At 57.5% G+C, this 15,394-nt stretch overlaps 1 protein-coding gene across 1 annotated transcript in view; it reads right to left on the bottom strand.

Moving 5' to 3' along the window:
• Positions 1-6: 6 nt before the first annotated feature.
• The window catches only part of SEMA4G (semaphorin 4G), a 29,211-nt gene continuing 13,823 nt past the window's right edge, over positions 7-15,394 (bottom strand). Inside the window, exons 2-17 of the mRNA XM_041461637.1 lie at positions 8,434-8,670; positions 7,130-7,278; positions 6,533-6,595; positions 6,355-6,453; positions 5,094-5,187; positions 4,789-4,902; positions 4,420-4,586; positions 4,108-4,277; positions 3,800-3,944; positions 3,500-3,722; positions 3,298-3,413; positions 2,822-2,973; positions 2,570-2,631; positions 1,218-2,474; positions 887-1,006; positions 7-804 (exon numbers count right to left, since the gene is read on the bottom strand). Coding sequence (XP_041317571.1) covers positions 1,633-2,474; positions 2,570-2,631; positions 2,822-2,973; positions 3,298-3,413; positions 3,500-3,722; positions 3,800-3,944; positions 4,108-4,277; positions 4,420-4,586; positions 4,789-4,902; positions 5,094-5,187; positions 6,355-6,453; positions 6,533-6,595; positions 7,130-7,278; positions 8,434-8,557 — 2,520 coding nt within the window. The 5' untranslated portion in view covers positions 8,558-8,670 and the 3' untranslated portion in view covers positions 7-804; positions 887-1,006; positions 1,218-1,632. The remainder of the gene's footprint in view (positions 805-886; positions 1,007-1,217; positions 2,475-2,569; positions 2,632-2,821; positions 2,974-3,297; positions 3,414-3,499; positions 3,723-3,799; positions 3,945-4,107; positions 4,278-4,419; positions 4,587-4,788; positions 4,903-5,093; positions 5,188-6,354; positions 6,454-6,532; positions 6,596-7,129; positions 7,279-8,433; positions 8,671-15,394) is intronic.

Raw genomic sequence — 15,394 nt, 5'->3', positions numbered from 1 at the left:
ACCACATCCAGACAGAGCCATTTTTATTGCTGGGGGGAATGTGGAGCTGTGCATGAGGAGTGCCAGACACAGAGTGATGCCCCTTCTTGAGGGGTTGGGGGTGGTCCTTGGGGGTGGCTCATGCCCCCTTCTTGCAGCAGAAACAAGGGCTGGGGCAGGGTGGCAGAGTGTGCAACTCTTGCCTTTTCCTGCTAAGCCTCACTCTCCTGGAATAGGAGGCCTGAACTGCAGCTTGTGAGGGACCCTGGAGGTCATCACCCGTTTGTCATCCTGTTTCCCCTGCAGGGCTGAGCCCTTGGCAATGTCCTGATCGTGGAGGTACGAGCAAGGAACGTGGGAGGATATGGACCCCCGCAGGTCTGTCCCTCCCCAGCTTCTCCAGTGTCACCAGACTGTCCCTGGAGCATGAAATGCTTTTGTCACCCCCATTTCTCAGGTTTCCCCAGGAGGTGGCAGTTGCAGAAACAGTTGGGAGGATTTTGAGACCGTGGCTGGTCCTGGAAAGTGCCATGAAGAGCAGGCTCCAGAGGGAGGCAGGCCCTTGTCCAAGGTTCCTCTTCCCCACTCTGTGAGGATATTTCCCTGCCCACGCATTTTCCCGTGGGTGGCAGGGCTGTGCCTGAACCCCAGTTCACCAACGGCACTGCACAGGAAGGCAGAAATACGTGCTTGGAGCCACAGGGGCACTGCAGACAGCAGGGACATGTGGATCATGTGCGGCTCCCTTGTCATGCTGTAGGGCACAGTGATGGCTGCCAGTCCTGCTGCTAGTGCATCTTGCTGCCTGCTGCTGCATCCAGTGCCCTGGAGAAAGGGAGCAGAACCCTGTCAGGGTTGGAGGCCCTGGGGGTGCCACCTCCCCAGTGCATCCAGCCCCGTATTTCACCTGTGGCCTCTTCGCAGTGGGCACATGCCCCTTCACCAGCTGCTCCAGGGTATTCAGGACATCAGCTCCTCGCCCTATCTCTTGTCCCTTGCCAAACCATCCTCACCCAGAGAAGAAACCCTGAGGGGGCAGATGCGGAACAGTGGGCAGGGGCTGGAAGCCACCGAGACCACCCCTCACAATGTGAGATGTGTCCAGGGCCCCTCTCCTGCCTGAGGGCTGGCAGCTGGGGAAAACCCGCCAGCCCTACACAGGCAAGGGATCCTGTGCCCTGTGAGAGGCACAGACACAGTATGTCAGCCCTCAGCCCTCCTCCGTGCTCTTCACCCACCTCTCAGCAGCTATCCAGCTCCTGTGTGCCAAGGGATGCCCAGCAGGGCTGGCCAAGTCCACACATCCACAACAGCGTCTCTGTCACGCCTGGTGAACAGACAAAAACTCTCCCTCCCCATGGTGTCCACCTTCAGCCAGGTGCCAGCTCCTGTCTCCAGCTCGTGGCCACCGTCAGTGAGTTTTTATACATAAATAGAGCTCCAAATTTAAATAGATACTTTTTCCTTTTTTTCTGTACAGCAAGTCTCAAAAGTGTGTGAAAAGCAAAGGAATGGTCGAGCCCGGGCCCGGCCCAGCTCTGCCATCAAGGAGGTAGTTTTGCCTGAGTCTTGTAACACTGCTGGCAAAGGGTGGGTGGGAGAAGGGGCTGGAGGGGAGGAGGGTCCCACTGACAGGACCCCCCTCCCCAGCCCCTACACGGAGCTCTCATCCAGCTTTTCCACCAGTTGCGTGTGTTTTCGCTTCTCCAGAATTTTGCTGAGCTCCTCGGTGAAAGACGCACTGTAGAGTGGGGAGGCCAGTGGCTCCTCCTGCTGCTGCAGCAACATGTAGCTGTTGCCGTTCATCTTGCGGAGGACATTGGGCAGAGCCCCCACGCCATTGGTGAGCTCGGCTGGCAGCGGGGGTGGCAGCGGGGGCACGGCAGCTGGCAGCTCCTTGACTGGGGAGGTGGCAGTTGTGGGCGCTTCGCCTGGGATGATCCGCAGGCACCCATCGGGGTAGGTGAGCTCTTCCTCCTCCTCCTCCCGGTGGCCCTTGCGCAGGCAGTTGGCCGAGACGGTCTGCAGCTCCACACTGGCTGGCCGTGGCTCCCCTAGCACATACTTGCCCTTGCGCTTCTCCAGGCAGGACATGTACAGGAGGATGATGCTGAGCACGGTGCAGAGCACCACCAAGGTGACAATGGCAGAAATGTAAGCCACCTTCATGTCATTGGTCGCCTGGCTGGCAGCATGGGGTGATGGGACAGCTGTAGGGCTGCGGGGCAACTCGGGCAGCACGGAGAGGCTGTAGGCAGCCAACAGTGTCCGGAGACCCTGCTCCTCACCGTAGCAGCGGTACTCGCCGCTGTGCTGGGGCAGCGTGTCTGTCACCAGCAGCCCATCCACCCCCACACGCAGCCGGTCCTGCCCCGTGCCCAGCACTTCGCTGCCGTTCAGCAGCCACACAGCTCGGGCCAGGTTGGAGCGCTGGTCACAGGGCAGCAGTACATCGTCCCCCTGCAGCACCGTCCGGTTCTTCCACAGCAGGGAGCCTGTGGGGACACGCACTGCCTTGCACCTCTCCCAGCTATTCTAAGGATGCTGGACACCAGCATCCCTATGGTCCCAAAGGGCAGGAGAGACTCACCCCGTCCAGAACTGCTCCGGCATCCCCTGTTGCCACTTTGAATGTCCTGCACCAGCCCTGTGCTGCAAGGCATGGGGAGCTCAGTCATACAGCCTCAGCTGAGCCCACCCTTATGGGGATCACAGCCACCAGGAGACCCACTGTCACATGCCAGACCTTTGGGGTTGGCTCTGGGGTGACATGAAACAGCATGGGATGGGGCAAGAGGAAGGTTCATGGGGACCAATCTGCAGATGGGAAACCCATCCCTACCTGTCTGTGGTGGCAATGGTGCGGCATGCCCTGCCATCCCAGGCACAGTAGGGGTCCCTGGCGAGGATGCAGTCATAGCAGGAGGTGTACTTGGCACAGGAGGCCAGGGGCACCTGCACGATCCCGCTGGCTGCCCCCACATACAGGCTCCTCTGAGGGGGAAAGGGCTGGCTCAGTATGGATCCAGCATGGTCCTGCTGGGCTGTAGAGTGCCCCATGGTGCCCAGAGATCCCCCCCAGCCCCACAGCACAGCTCTCCCTTCATGGGTGTGCACGAGAAGGGCCCCCAGCCCCCAGTCAGTGCTGATGGCCAGGCTGGTTCATTTCCCCAAGCTACCCTCCTGGGCTCCAGCACATATTCCAAGCTGGAGTGACCCAGGAGTCACGTCCCCCCAGCGCCCCAAGCAGCGCAACGGTAGCTTCACAGCACAAGCATGCCCCATGTGTGGTCTCTCCCTACTTGTTCCACCCCTCACCTGGATGTGGGAGATCACCAGGCTCTCCACAGGCTGCAGGTCCCTGAACACCTGCACCTCCTCCACAATGTGGATGCCAGAGTTCACCACCACAGCCTTGTGGATCCAGCCATCCCCTGGAGAGCAGAGCAGAGGATTCAGGAGGGAATGTGAGGTGTGCCCTTTGCCCAACAGAAGCCTGTCAAACTCATCTCACACTCACCTGTCCCCATGAAAAGCACATCGTAGGAGCGGCCATCCAGGGCCTGCACCCTGTCTACAGCCAGCTGGCTGTATGCCACGTTCTTCTTCACCAGGAGTGGCTCCCCGCCAGCTGGCTTCACCTCCTCAAACATGAGTGGGTGCAGCTTGACAAAGTCCAGGACACTGTTGGGCAGGTCCTGAGAGGAGTTGTAGCCCTTCCTGCGGGAGTGGTCCGTGATGCACTGCCCAGGGGAAACAGGGGTCAGAGAGGAAGGCAGCTGCCCCATGGCACCCCTGCTCTCCACTCCCAGGCACTCACGGAGCCGGGCCGGGGCTCGGGCACTGCACCATCATAGCGGGACCATTTGCGAGCCCAGTCCTGGTACTCCATGTAGGGGCCCTCGAAGGCACGCTGCACTGCCGAGATGCTGTAGCGGCACACGGCCGAGGCCTCCATGGTCCTCCTGAGGAGCAGAACCTCACCTCAGCCTGGGAAGATACATGGGTGCTCCCAACCAATGCACCCCCAGGTGCTCATCTCCTGCCTGTGCATCCCCTTGTGCATCTCTGGCTCCCCTGGTGCTGCAGACTTTTAGCCCCTATAATTTTGGCCACTGCCCCACTCACCACTGTGCTGAGAGTGTGAAGGCGGCATAGAAGACAGTGCTGGCCCAGCTGCCCCCATCCAGGCTGCAGACACTGCGCAGCACCTCATAGTAGGGGATGTAGCAGACCAGGCGTGCCTTCATGAACGACGTCCACTTGCGCTGCAGAATCTTCTTCCCCCCCACATCGCTCTGGGAGGGTGCAGAGAGCATTTCTGCACAGGCTGGACAGTTGTTCATTCCCCTCTGCCTGTGCCTCAGTCTTCCCACAGGCATGCTGCCCCTGCACCAACAGGAGCAGTGCTTGCTTCCCTGTGCCTGGGAGCATGCCTACCTTGCAGACACGGGCCACCCGGGCCACTCGAGCCACCTGACTCTTGTCAAAGAAGGATGTGGTCTCCTCTCCTGCCCGCTCCATAAAGAAGTAGTAGATCTTGTCATCGTCACCCACAGGGCTGTCCTTGCTCTCCCGGACCAGCACAGAGGTCACAAACTCAGCGTCTGGGGACACGGAGCAAGAGGTGGTGATTGGAGACCAACACAGAATGGGGAATCCCTCTCTGCCTCAGTTCCTTCTCATAGCAAACTGTCACACAGGACTCAGAGCCATCCCCCACACCTGCTCCACACTCTTCAGGACAACGCACAGTGCCCCACAACCCATGATGCCAGACACAAGATGGGAGGGACAGGGACATCTCACCATTCAGCCAGTGCAGTGGGGACTCCTCTGTTTTCAGTGGCCGCTGATGCAGGTTCCTCCGAATGTCAGGGAGGCTCCGAAACTCGTAGCGTGTTGCTGTGTACAAGCCTCCATCTGTGCAGGGCAGGTGCCCATCAGCATGGCCCTGCGGCCTGAGGACAGCCCCACAGGCCACCAGCATCCCCACACCCCAGGCAGACGAGTGGGGGGAGGACTACTGGCACCCCCTGGAGAGGTGTTGGGGATGGGGCCATGGTCAGTGGCATCCTGCATGTCCCTGCCAGCCCCAGAAAGGTTCTGCTTACCCACAATGAGGCCGGTGTAGCCACGGGCAGGGTCATATGGGCACTTCTCCTTGCCTTCTTCAAAGTGAGATGGCAACATGAACCTGTTGGCATCCTGGAGGGAGACAGGGAATCAGGTTAGACAGGAGGGGACAGACCCACCTCACCTGCCAGCCTCAGGCTCTCTGCTGAGGCTGCTAGCAGGGACAAAGTGATGCCCACAGCCATGTCCTTGTCCAAGTAAGACAAACCCCCCTGCCACCCTCCAGCTGGTCAGAAACCACACAGCCAGCCACAGCCCCCAGCCACGAGTGGGTAGGGGGCTCTGGGAGGAAGAGGAGCCCTGGCTGGGCTTTGCATGGGCACTGGGCAGGAGCCAGCCAGTGCAGCCAATATTCCCAGACAGTGCCTTGTTGGCAGATGTTGCTCAGCCAGCCTGGAGTCCCCCCAGGTGTTGTCCATGTCATAGCAGGAGTTACTTTCTTTGGGGTTTGCAGTTCAAAGCATGTTAAATAATGACGGGGCCCTTCCAGCTTGGCAGCTCCTCCACCCAATTTTCAGTGTGTGTGAGGGCCAAACCGGACCAGCAGCACAGCCATGGGAACAGGCACAGCCTCTCCAGGGCTCCCTGGCCACACTGCAGACATGGTCACTGGGCCCCTTTGCCCCCCAGCTCAGGAAGAGAGGTGGGCAAACGGCAACTGAGCCTCCATGGACTCAAGGAGCTACTGAAAGGGGGTCAAAGTCCCACTGCCAATAAAACAAGGCTGCTCTTGGACACTCTGCCATGAGTCACAGCCATGTGGGGACTCTCAGCACAGGAAATCCCTGGGGAGGGGCTGCTGAGTCAGTCCTGCCCCTGTCACCTTTCCCTGAGCATGCATACCACCTGCCATCAGCCACTCTGCAGCCCCTCCTCTTGGAAGGGTATTCTACAACAGCAGGCAGTGGAAACCAGGTCCAGGGCTGCTGCATCCCATCCTGCTGAGCCCACATGCATCCCCCATGGCACTGATCCATCCCCAGTCCTCTCGCTTGGGGTCAGAGTCCAACCCCAGTGCCGGGGTGGGGATTTATGGCATCTGCATCATGGTGGCCACATCCTCAAACCTACTCAGCCCAGGAGTCACTCACCCCCACCATGAGCCAGGCAGGGGCAGGGACAGCAGTAGGAAGTGTGTGGGGCTGTGGGTTGAGATGGTGGGAGAGGACAGGGGCTGCACCTCTCCAGGGTGACATAGTGGCAGGGGACAGGAGGCAGCTGTGGGTGAGCCGTACTCACGATGGCCGCGCAGAGCGGGTGGAAGGCGTAGGTGCCACAGGCGTAGAGGTGGGTGCTGTTCAGCCGCTGCAGGAACCGCACGTGGTTGAAGCACTCGGTCTGCGGAGGGGGAGCGCAGGCGTTACAAGCCAGGAAAAGCAGGGGCAGCCCCTCCCTGGCACCCACCCAGTGGCTCTACCTTGTTGTTTTTGCCCTTCTGCAGGCAGTCCATCCGCTTCTCCGGGGAGGCTTCCCAGTGGATCTGCAAGGGGAAGAGAGACTGCTACTGCATGACCCCCATCACTGCATGGTCCCCCTGTCGCTGCAACCTCCAGCTTTCATCAGAGCCATCAGAGATGACAAAATCCTTATTTATTTATTTAGGGAGGGATGGTTGCTAAGAGCACAAGATGGCACCCTGCACACATCCCACCAGTGTGGGGCAAGAGTGGTCCCACACCCCAATTAGTGGGCAGACATCCCAGAGCACTGCAGGAGCCTGGAGGATTTTGGGATATCCTTCCCTGGGGGAACAAAAAAGTGTGACTCCCTCCCTGCCCTTCATTCTGCTGCGGTGTCCCTGAAACAGGCAGCTCTGAGCTTGGGGACGCCTTCCACTGCTGTCCCCATGCTGCCTGGCTGGGGAGAAGGACCAGGTGCCCCCAGGGGACCTGGGGACAAACTTGGAGACATCATCCTCCAGGCAAGACCCGTGACGGTGAGGGGGAGGTTGAGCAGGGATAGAGTGGCCACGATTTGGAGGGGGATTGGGCAAGGGGGCAGAGGCTGGGCTCACCGTGTGGTGGGAGCCGTCGGCCACGTCGCTGGAGTTGAGGGCGAAGATGGCTCCCCTGGCGCCCACGTAGAGGATGCCCTGCTCGTCCTCCAGCAGCAGGGTGCTGTAGTTGAGGGTGTGCGCGTTGAAGCGCCGGGCTCCCGACAGCTCTGCAAAGGGAACAGGGGGCTGAGGGGGACCCCGGGGCAGGCACAGCGCGAGCCACTGGGAAAAGACAAGAGAATGGAGCTGGAAGTGGGTGGGATGGCACTTACTGAGGTTATCAGGCAGGCAGTGCTGGGTGACAGCAGGAGGAAAGGAAGGGAGAAAGTTTGGTAAAAGGCAAAAGGCACTAATTGGACTCAGGCTCACAGAGGAAATTTCTCTCCACCAATTAAAGCACAGCTCAGGATGGGAGCTGCAATGTCTGTGCTGGGCATGGACCTGCCATGTTGTTTGGGAAACTGCTGAAGAAAGCAGAAACATGCCAGCAGTGTTCCTGGCTCTGAACTGAGCCCAGCCAGCCCAGGGAAGGATAAAAAAACCTGAACCAAAACTGTCATACAAGGGGAGTGATTCTGCTGTGAGGCTGAGTGCTCCTGTCCACCAAGCCAATGAAACCATCCAATTTGAGGTGCTGAGAAGTGTGAGGTAGGACTCAGCCCTGGCCAGAGGGACCAGCAGGAAGTGAAAATTCTGTGAAGCTTGGGACCCTGCAGGCAGCTGGAAAAGGAATGATTCCCCATCTTTCCCAGAAAAGAGGCATTGCCTGGAGAGAAAAGGGCACCCCAGCTACTAATGAAACTCTCCCACCATTGATTGCTGAGTTGAGCCTCACTAATGAGGTCAATGATGCCATGTGGATGCCCAAGGGACAGTGACACTGCTGGGCTCACTGACACCACAGAGGCTGCAGGTCAAGAGCTCAGTGACAATTAGAGAAAATCATGGAAGAAAGTTTCCTGCTGACTATTTGGGCCATGAGATCCCAGCTCAGGTGTGATGCCCAGCTCAGGACACCCTCCAATGGCTGCTGGGCAGGGCCAGGGGTTGGTCAGAGCTGGCTCCCTGTACATCCTTGTCCCCCTCTGGCTTGTGGGGAGATGATTTTGCCATGCTCGCTTCTTTGGGGCACCCAGTACCAGACAGCCGTGTGGGTTCTGATTTCTGGAGCCCAGGGGATCAGAGGCCCTCATGTAGCCACCCTCCTGTGTTGAGCCCCCTGCTCCAGGCTGGCAAAGACTAGATGCAGTCACAATGCACCAAAGCCAGTGCCAGCAAAATCCCAAACCTCACTTCCACCACCAGAACCCACGCCCCCTTACCATCAAAGGTGACTGTTGTCCTGGGGGTGGCATCCAGGTCGGTGCCAGAGCGCCGTGAGCGGTAGCCCACGGCTGCCGCTGCCATGAAGAGAGTGGTCAGGAGATGTGCCGGCCCCACGCTCATCTTCCCGCTCCCTCGGCACGGGCAGCGCCTCAGCCGCTGCCGCCGGGCCGGCACAGCCGATCCTCAGCACGGGCTCTCCAGCTCTCTGGGACAGGGCTGGCCACCAAACCCTCCTGAAACACAGAGCACTGCCTCAGACACTCCTGCTGTCCCAGCACCTCACAAGCAAGCAGGCTTGGGAAGGAGCCAGCTGCATACACGCATGGATGCTTGACCCGGCACGGCCTCAGACCAGAGATGGCTTCAGGGAAAAACAAACCCTCATTTGCTCAAGGGGAAACCAAGGCATAGCACAAGGCACGGAGCCTGCAGCCATCACAGAGCATGGAGGGGAGTTTGAGCACAGTGACCTTCTGCAGCATCCCCCTGGGTCAGCAGCCATTCTGTCACAGTAGGGAGTTGCTTGCTGAGCACTTGCATCAGCTGCTTGAAGGTACATTTTCCTCCAAGTCTTCTCTGGGTTCATCCCTCATTCACTCCCAGCCTTTTGCTCCTGCAGATCCCCCTGACTGAAGGATATGTTTCAGCAGAAGCAGCTGATCCCCCATTGCATATCACACCCAAAAAGCAGACACATTTTTCCCTCAAAAGCAGAGGAAGGGGCTCAGGGCCAAGCCCCTCTGTGGGTGTCTTGGCACACTGGGGTACCCCAAGACCCACTGCACACCCAGAGCGGCGGCAACAGTGAGGGTCCTGGGGAGCCCAAGGTCTCCTCTCCCTCCCAAAAGCCCAGCTGACCACATCCTGCTGTGCAAGATACCTGCCCCCAGTTCTGCCCCCCCTGAAATTATGAGACTCCAGAGGACTGAGGTATTGGAAATGATGCTTCAGGCACACAGGGATGTAAAGTGAAGGAAAATCCATACAGAAACTGCTTGGAATCTTCAGCAAGTCTTTTCAAGCAGAAACAATTTTTCCCCCAGTGTTCTTCCACAAGATTTCAGTTTCTCTTTCATCCCAAACTGCCTTGAAGCTCCACATCTACTTCAGCTCTCACTTTCATGCATTCGATCCCTCACAAATAACCCTCACCTCTCCCAGCTGCACTGAGCAAAGCCACTTGCAGGCTCATCTTGCAGGCATTAAGGAGGAAAAAAATTACTGGGTATCTCTGAGCTGGAGAGCTCCCAGTAAGCAACCAGCACCTAAGTATTTGCTTAGAGGTTTATAAATATATATATACACCCACATATATATATAAAAAACCCAAATACCTGACCCTGTAGAGAAGCTGCTCAAACACGCTCACTGCAAACCATTTCCCTGAAGCAAATACTTTGCCGAGTCCCAAGAAGAAGGGAGGTAAAACCAAGGTGAAGAGGGCTTTGGGGCTGAAAAGGAGAAGTGAGGGGCTGGATGTGGATTCAGCCACAGTTCTGGAACTTGCATCAAAGTGCTGGTTCGTTCAAGAGGTTTCAGACACAAATCTCACACCTGCACTGGTGCTGCCCCAGAGCATTCCGGGAATGACGCAGACAGGAAATATTTCTCCCTACTGCCCCACTGTCCCCCAGGCTCCAGACCAGCACAGAGCACCCAAGAGCATCCAACCCTGGGTGCAGGCAGGGTGCTGCATGCAGGACTGAGCTCCTTGGGGAGCAGATCCCAGAGCAGGCTCACTCCAGGTTACTCCTGTTCCCAGGACAAGCCCTGTACAGACAGAGGGTCTGCCCATGAATGACAGCACAGCAATGTAAGGCAGGTGAGTGCAGAGGGACACCAAGAAGAAACAATTTGCTTCGGTGGCACCATGTCTAGCACCAGCCAAACCCACCAAGCCTTGGTCAAAGCAAGAGGTGGGGTCACACCTGGAGCACCAAAGCACCCCAGCCAGCCCTATGCTGACAGCTCTCCATCCCCCCAGTGGGAGCGAGGCCGCTCTGGAAGTTACAGAGACCCTTCCCCAAGCGTCCACATGGGGGGACACGAGTCTGGAATCATGCACGAGCCACAAGAGCCAAGCACACTGCTGCACTTGGGATGGGAAAGCAGAGAGGAGGAAAAGCCTCCTTACGACAAGGCAAACAGTGATCTCTCATAAATGAGTAACAACCCTGCATGCTGCTGGGCGTCCTCACCTTATCTCCCCTGCACAAACAAGCCCTGAACTTTGCCTGCTGCTTGGCTCCCGACGTGCCGGGGACCGGAGCCGGCAGTGCGGCCGGCCAGGGCGGCAGGGATGGTGTTTATCACAGCCTGGTGTGGTGCTGTGAGCCAGCCCCAGCTAACATTTAACCATTATACACACCGAGCCAGTACAGGGGAAAAACTACAATAAATTAAAATGGCAGGTTGTGCAGGGTTCCCGGCTGGGCAGGGGGGAGAGCCTCCCATGCTGTCAGGGCTGGGCTCTTCTGCTTTTTCCAGGGAAGCAGCTACACCCATTTCCAAAGGCTCCTTTGACCGAGATCAGATGTAACTTTGTCCTAAAGAACATTTAATCAGTTACGTTGTAAGAGCCAGTTAATGTTTTACTCAAAGAGAAGGGCTGTTCCAAGATTCCCCCTTTTTTTTTTTTTATTTTCTGGTTTTTATTTTTCATACCTAGGGTGGGAGAGAAAAAACAAGAAGGAACTGAAACAATCCTTGGCTCCCCTCAGGTCAATACCCTGGTCTGCAGCCACACCAAACACCCCCAGACTCATCACTTCCCCTTTGTCAGAGTGCAAGTTCTAAACTCAGGGTGAAGCCCAGGGCTCAGGCAGGAAGTAGTGGAGGTCTTGATCTGTGGGACTCACCACTAGGGCTGGGGACAGATGGATTACACAAGTCCAGCACTTCAATGAGAAATAGAAAAAAGCTGGGAATGGAAACGCTACAGAGTTTTCTCTGGGGAAGGGAAACAAGAAGGGGAGATGAAGAGGCTAAAAAGCAGCATCACTTCCAAGAAAGCTAGGAGCTTAAGAGAAAAACTGCCCAGAAAAGCCCACCCCATCCCCAGGAATGAGCTCCGAAGTCCCTTGGCACCTCACCTGCTTCCCAGCACAGGGGGGCCAACATAGGACTGATGGTCCAGCCTCGGCGCCCACTGAGGCTCCCGTCGCTGGCTGGCGATGCTGAAGAAGCAGGACGGCGGATCCAGGACCCAGGCACAGGACGGACGGACACCCCGAGAGGGGCGAAGCCAGGAACCGGCTGCTCTACTCACTACGTGTAACATGCACAGAGGCAAAGCCCACCCTCCTACCACTGGCTAGCAGTGCTCCTACGGGCTTCAGCCACAGCTCGCAGCACGGAGCCGGGGCAGTCCCGTCTCACACCAGTGGGATGTGTTTGCTGGTCCCTGGGGAGCGCAGGGAAGCAGAGGGGTGGCAGAGGCGTGCAGGCGTGGGTGAGCGCGCAGGGGAGCGAGCGAGCCCCGGTCAGGTCTGACTGGGTTTACTGGGTCACGACGGAAGCCGTGCGAGCATGACTGTGCCGGCCTCAGCCTCCCACCGGCAGCCAGGCGGCACAGCACGCCCAAACGGGCTGGCCCGGTCGGCACCTCCTTAAAATCCCCATGACCAGCGTCCCTGGAGGAGCAAAAAGCTTTTGATGAGTGAATTTCACATTCTCACCAACCTGGATCTGGCCAAAGAAACGAGCCAAAGCTGCCACACACCTCAACAGCCACTGCAGCAGGACATTCTGTGGGCATAGCAGCCCCTTCCCAGTGCCCCACGGTCCTCAAGTCACAAGGCAGCAAAACCTGGGAGCACAAGCTGTTTGCAAGCTGCACTGCAGGGAAGCGGTGCTCTCTGTGGGGCTGCCAAACACGGAGAGTACAGACAGGGTTTTACAGGACCCCCACAGATGTTGCCTCATCAGCACAGCTAAAAATTATGCCAATTATTCCTTTTTAATTTCAAAGGAACTCAGGAGAAAGAATGGAAGTGGTACATGGGAGCAGCACTTTTCTAACTTACCCTCAGCATCCATTCTGGACGGCAGGACAGATTTGCAGAGTGGGATAAGACACTTCCCCATCCCACCCTTCCCTAGACAGCTGGTAGCTGTTCCACTAAGATCTAGTAAAGCCCAAGCAGGCTCCCAGAGTGGCTGCTGGACATTCCTCCTCTCTCATGGGCTGTTTCCCTTGGCATCACAGACTACTACAAGCAAGCACTACCAGTTTCCCAGTGGGAGACAGGGATTTCCAGTGGGTCTTCTCTGGGTTATGGAGCTGCAAAACAGCCTTAACAAAATCCCCATCAGGGACTGCACCAGAAGACACCAATTGCACCCTGCTTTTTTACGGCAGCCCAGCCGGGGCACTCCAAACCCCATGCAGCCGATTCCACTCTACTCACGGGGGCCAAGCCTGGCACATCCCCCCGCAGCCACTGGCATTCCCAGTGTCACTGAACTGTTCTACCCCCCAGGAGACCTGCTCAAGCTGCTCTCAGGATCAGCTGAAACAGCCCGACCCATTCCTGGCTCGGGCTGGGGGAAAGGCACCTGCCCCAGGGGATGATGAGGTGGGGAGAGCTCCCGGCTGCCAGGCGTGGGAACAGCCAGTGAGTTATGGGAAGGGAGACAAGCCTAGCCCCAGCCTGGATGTGAACGCAAAGCATTTTGGGCCCCCTTCCCTGGAGGCGGCAGACCCTGGGTGGGAAATCCTGCGAGATGTGGGAAGAGGAGCCGGGATGGAGGTTGCCAGGCAACTTTAATTCAGCCCTTGACGAACTTCCAGCACTTTGCTTCTGCTGCAGAGCCCAACCAGCAAATGATAAAACATCAGATCCACCCCAAGCCCATAGTGTCCATCCATTTGTTTGAGGAGTTTGCTCCTGGCCTCATGCCCAGATTGCCCTGCAAGGACATGGGTCCCCCGTGGCAGCACCCGCAAAGGCCAGCCCAAAACAAGCCACTGTTCCCGGCACAGATTTGCAGGGGCAGGATTTGACCCGTGGGACTGGGCTGGCGCTGCTGCACAGATATTTCTCAACCAGACAGGATTTTTGTCAACAACACAAGAAAAAAAATGCAAACTTGCCAAATGCCCTCCAGGAAGAGGGGACCCGTGCTGGGTCAGGGAGAGAAGGAGCACAGTGACCTCCTGGGAGCCCCTCCCTGAGTTTATTTTAGTTGCTTTCTTTAAACAAAACCATGCATGACCCTGAGGTGCTTCAGCAGACACACACTGGAGCTTCCGCCATTCAAGAAGCAGATGTACTTCTCCTTTACCCAAATTTGGGATTTGGGCACAGAGGAGGGGAGGAAGAGCTGCAACATCAGCTCCTCTCACAGAGTGTCCTGCCCTGCTCCCGACGCAAAGCCCCCACGCAGAGCACAGCCATCATGGAGCCAGGGAGGCGGGTGGGAGGCTCCTGCAGGCCATGGGAACAGGCTCCGAATTCCCACAGCAGTCCCCACCAGCCACCAGCAGAGGAGGGCACCCCGCTCTGATCCCAGAAATGTCAGGGCAGGGAGGAGACATGAGAAGTCGTAATGTGATGGATGGGAGAGAGTAGGGACAGTCAGGGATGTGGGACAGTTTAAGGGGCCCCAGTGCCGGAGGGAGCCAAACATCGCTGGAAAGACAAGCTGAGCAGTCAGCAATAAAACTAACAACAGCCCACTTTCCGACAGATTTGTGCCCCACCCCAGCACGAGGCCTTTATTGCCATCCCCCTGCTGCATTCCTGTGGGGAATGTTGCCCACCCCACAAGGGGCAGGGATACATGGTGTCCTCCCTACAGAGCTACAGGGATCAGGGTGTGTTAGCTTCTCCCAAGCTCCCTGTTTTCACTAATCTCACAAGAACTCGTTCCTCTCCTCCATCAGGTTGGGTCTGATGGGAAGCAGGAGATTCAAAGGGGCTGCCAGGCAGCATCATAGCTCAGTGCCAAGTCCCCATGAGAGCTCTCCAGCCATTCCCATCCAAACCCACCCAAAAAAGTCCAAATGAGAAAGTAAGGAAAGCTGCTCTGCCCTCTGCCATGGCTGCCAGGCATGGGGACAGCTCTGCTCCAGCTGCTCATGACAAGAGACAAGCAGACAGCAAGAGCACAGTGCCCACGACAGCAGAACAGATCACTCCTCCGCTGCCCACCCGAATGGAAAACCCACCAACACTGTCTGTTAGTTGAAACAGTTCCTTGCCTGGATCCAGAGGCCTTGCCAGGACATGGCCTGGAAGGGTGCAAGGCAGGGAGGCTGAAGGGCAAACCCTTGCAGCTCAGTGGTTGGACCAAGAGCACCAAGGGATGCCACATCCAGCCCAGAACCAGAACCCCTGGACAGAGCAGGAAAACTCCCCTCACAGGAGCAATTCCTCACATGCTGGAGGCCATTAGCTTTTGCAGGACAGCAGTGAGGACACAGTTCCTATGGCTCTTCCTTCTCACACAGCACATCTCTCCCCTTTGGAAACACCACAGCAGCAGCCCTGGGCTGACCCCACGGCCTGGGAGCACCTGAGAGGACAGCAGGGAGTCGTGCAACAACCGGGAAGTGAAACCGGATGGTGCCGAGACTTTGTGGCCTCGCTCTGACTTCACTCTCACGCCTCCAATCCAGGACACGGGGGAGGCAGAGCACAGCCACTGAGCCCTGAGATACGGGATGCAGATCCCTGGGACTCCCACCTCCTCCATCATTAGGAAGAGGCAAGCTTGGTGCTAGCAACATCACGTCCCAACCCCAACATGCTCCATCCTTCTTTCATTTGCAGCATGACAAGCTTCACCGCTGGCCGGCAGCCCCTCGGCAGCCTGGACAAACCAAGAGACAGACAGCCCTCCACATCACAGCAAATTCACCCAGCAAGGGGGCGTCTGCATCCAAGTGGCTCAGCACCGGATGTGATCTGCAATTCAGCCTTCAAAGGCTTTGTGGCTGAAGCACATTGTCTC

The sequence above is a fragment of the Pyrgilauda ruficollis genome, unplaced genomic scaffold, assembly GCF_017590135.1.
Source record: "Pyrgilauda ruficollis isolate IOZ18807 unplaced genomic scaffold, ASM1759013v1 scaffold15, whole genome shotgun sequence".
In the NCBI taxonomy this organism is placed as follows: Eukaryota; Metazoa; Chordata; class Aves; order Passeriformes; family Passeridae; genus Pyrgilauda; species Pyrgilauda ruficollis.
Note: the sequence above shows the minus strand (reverse complement) of the source record. Positions and strands in the feature narration are given on the sequence as shown.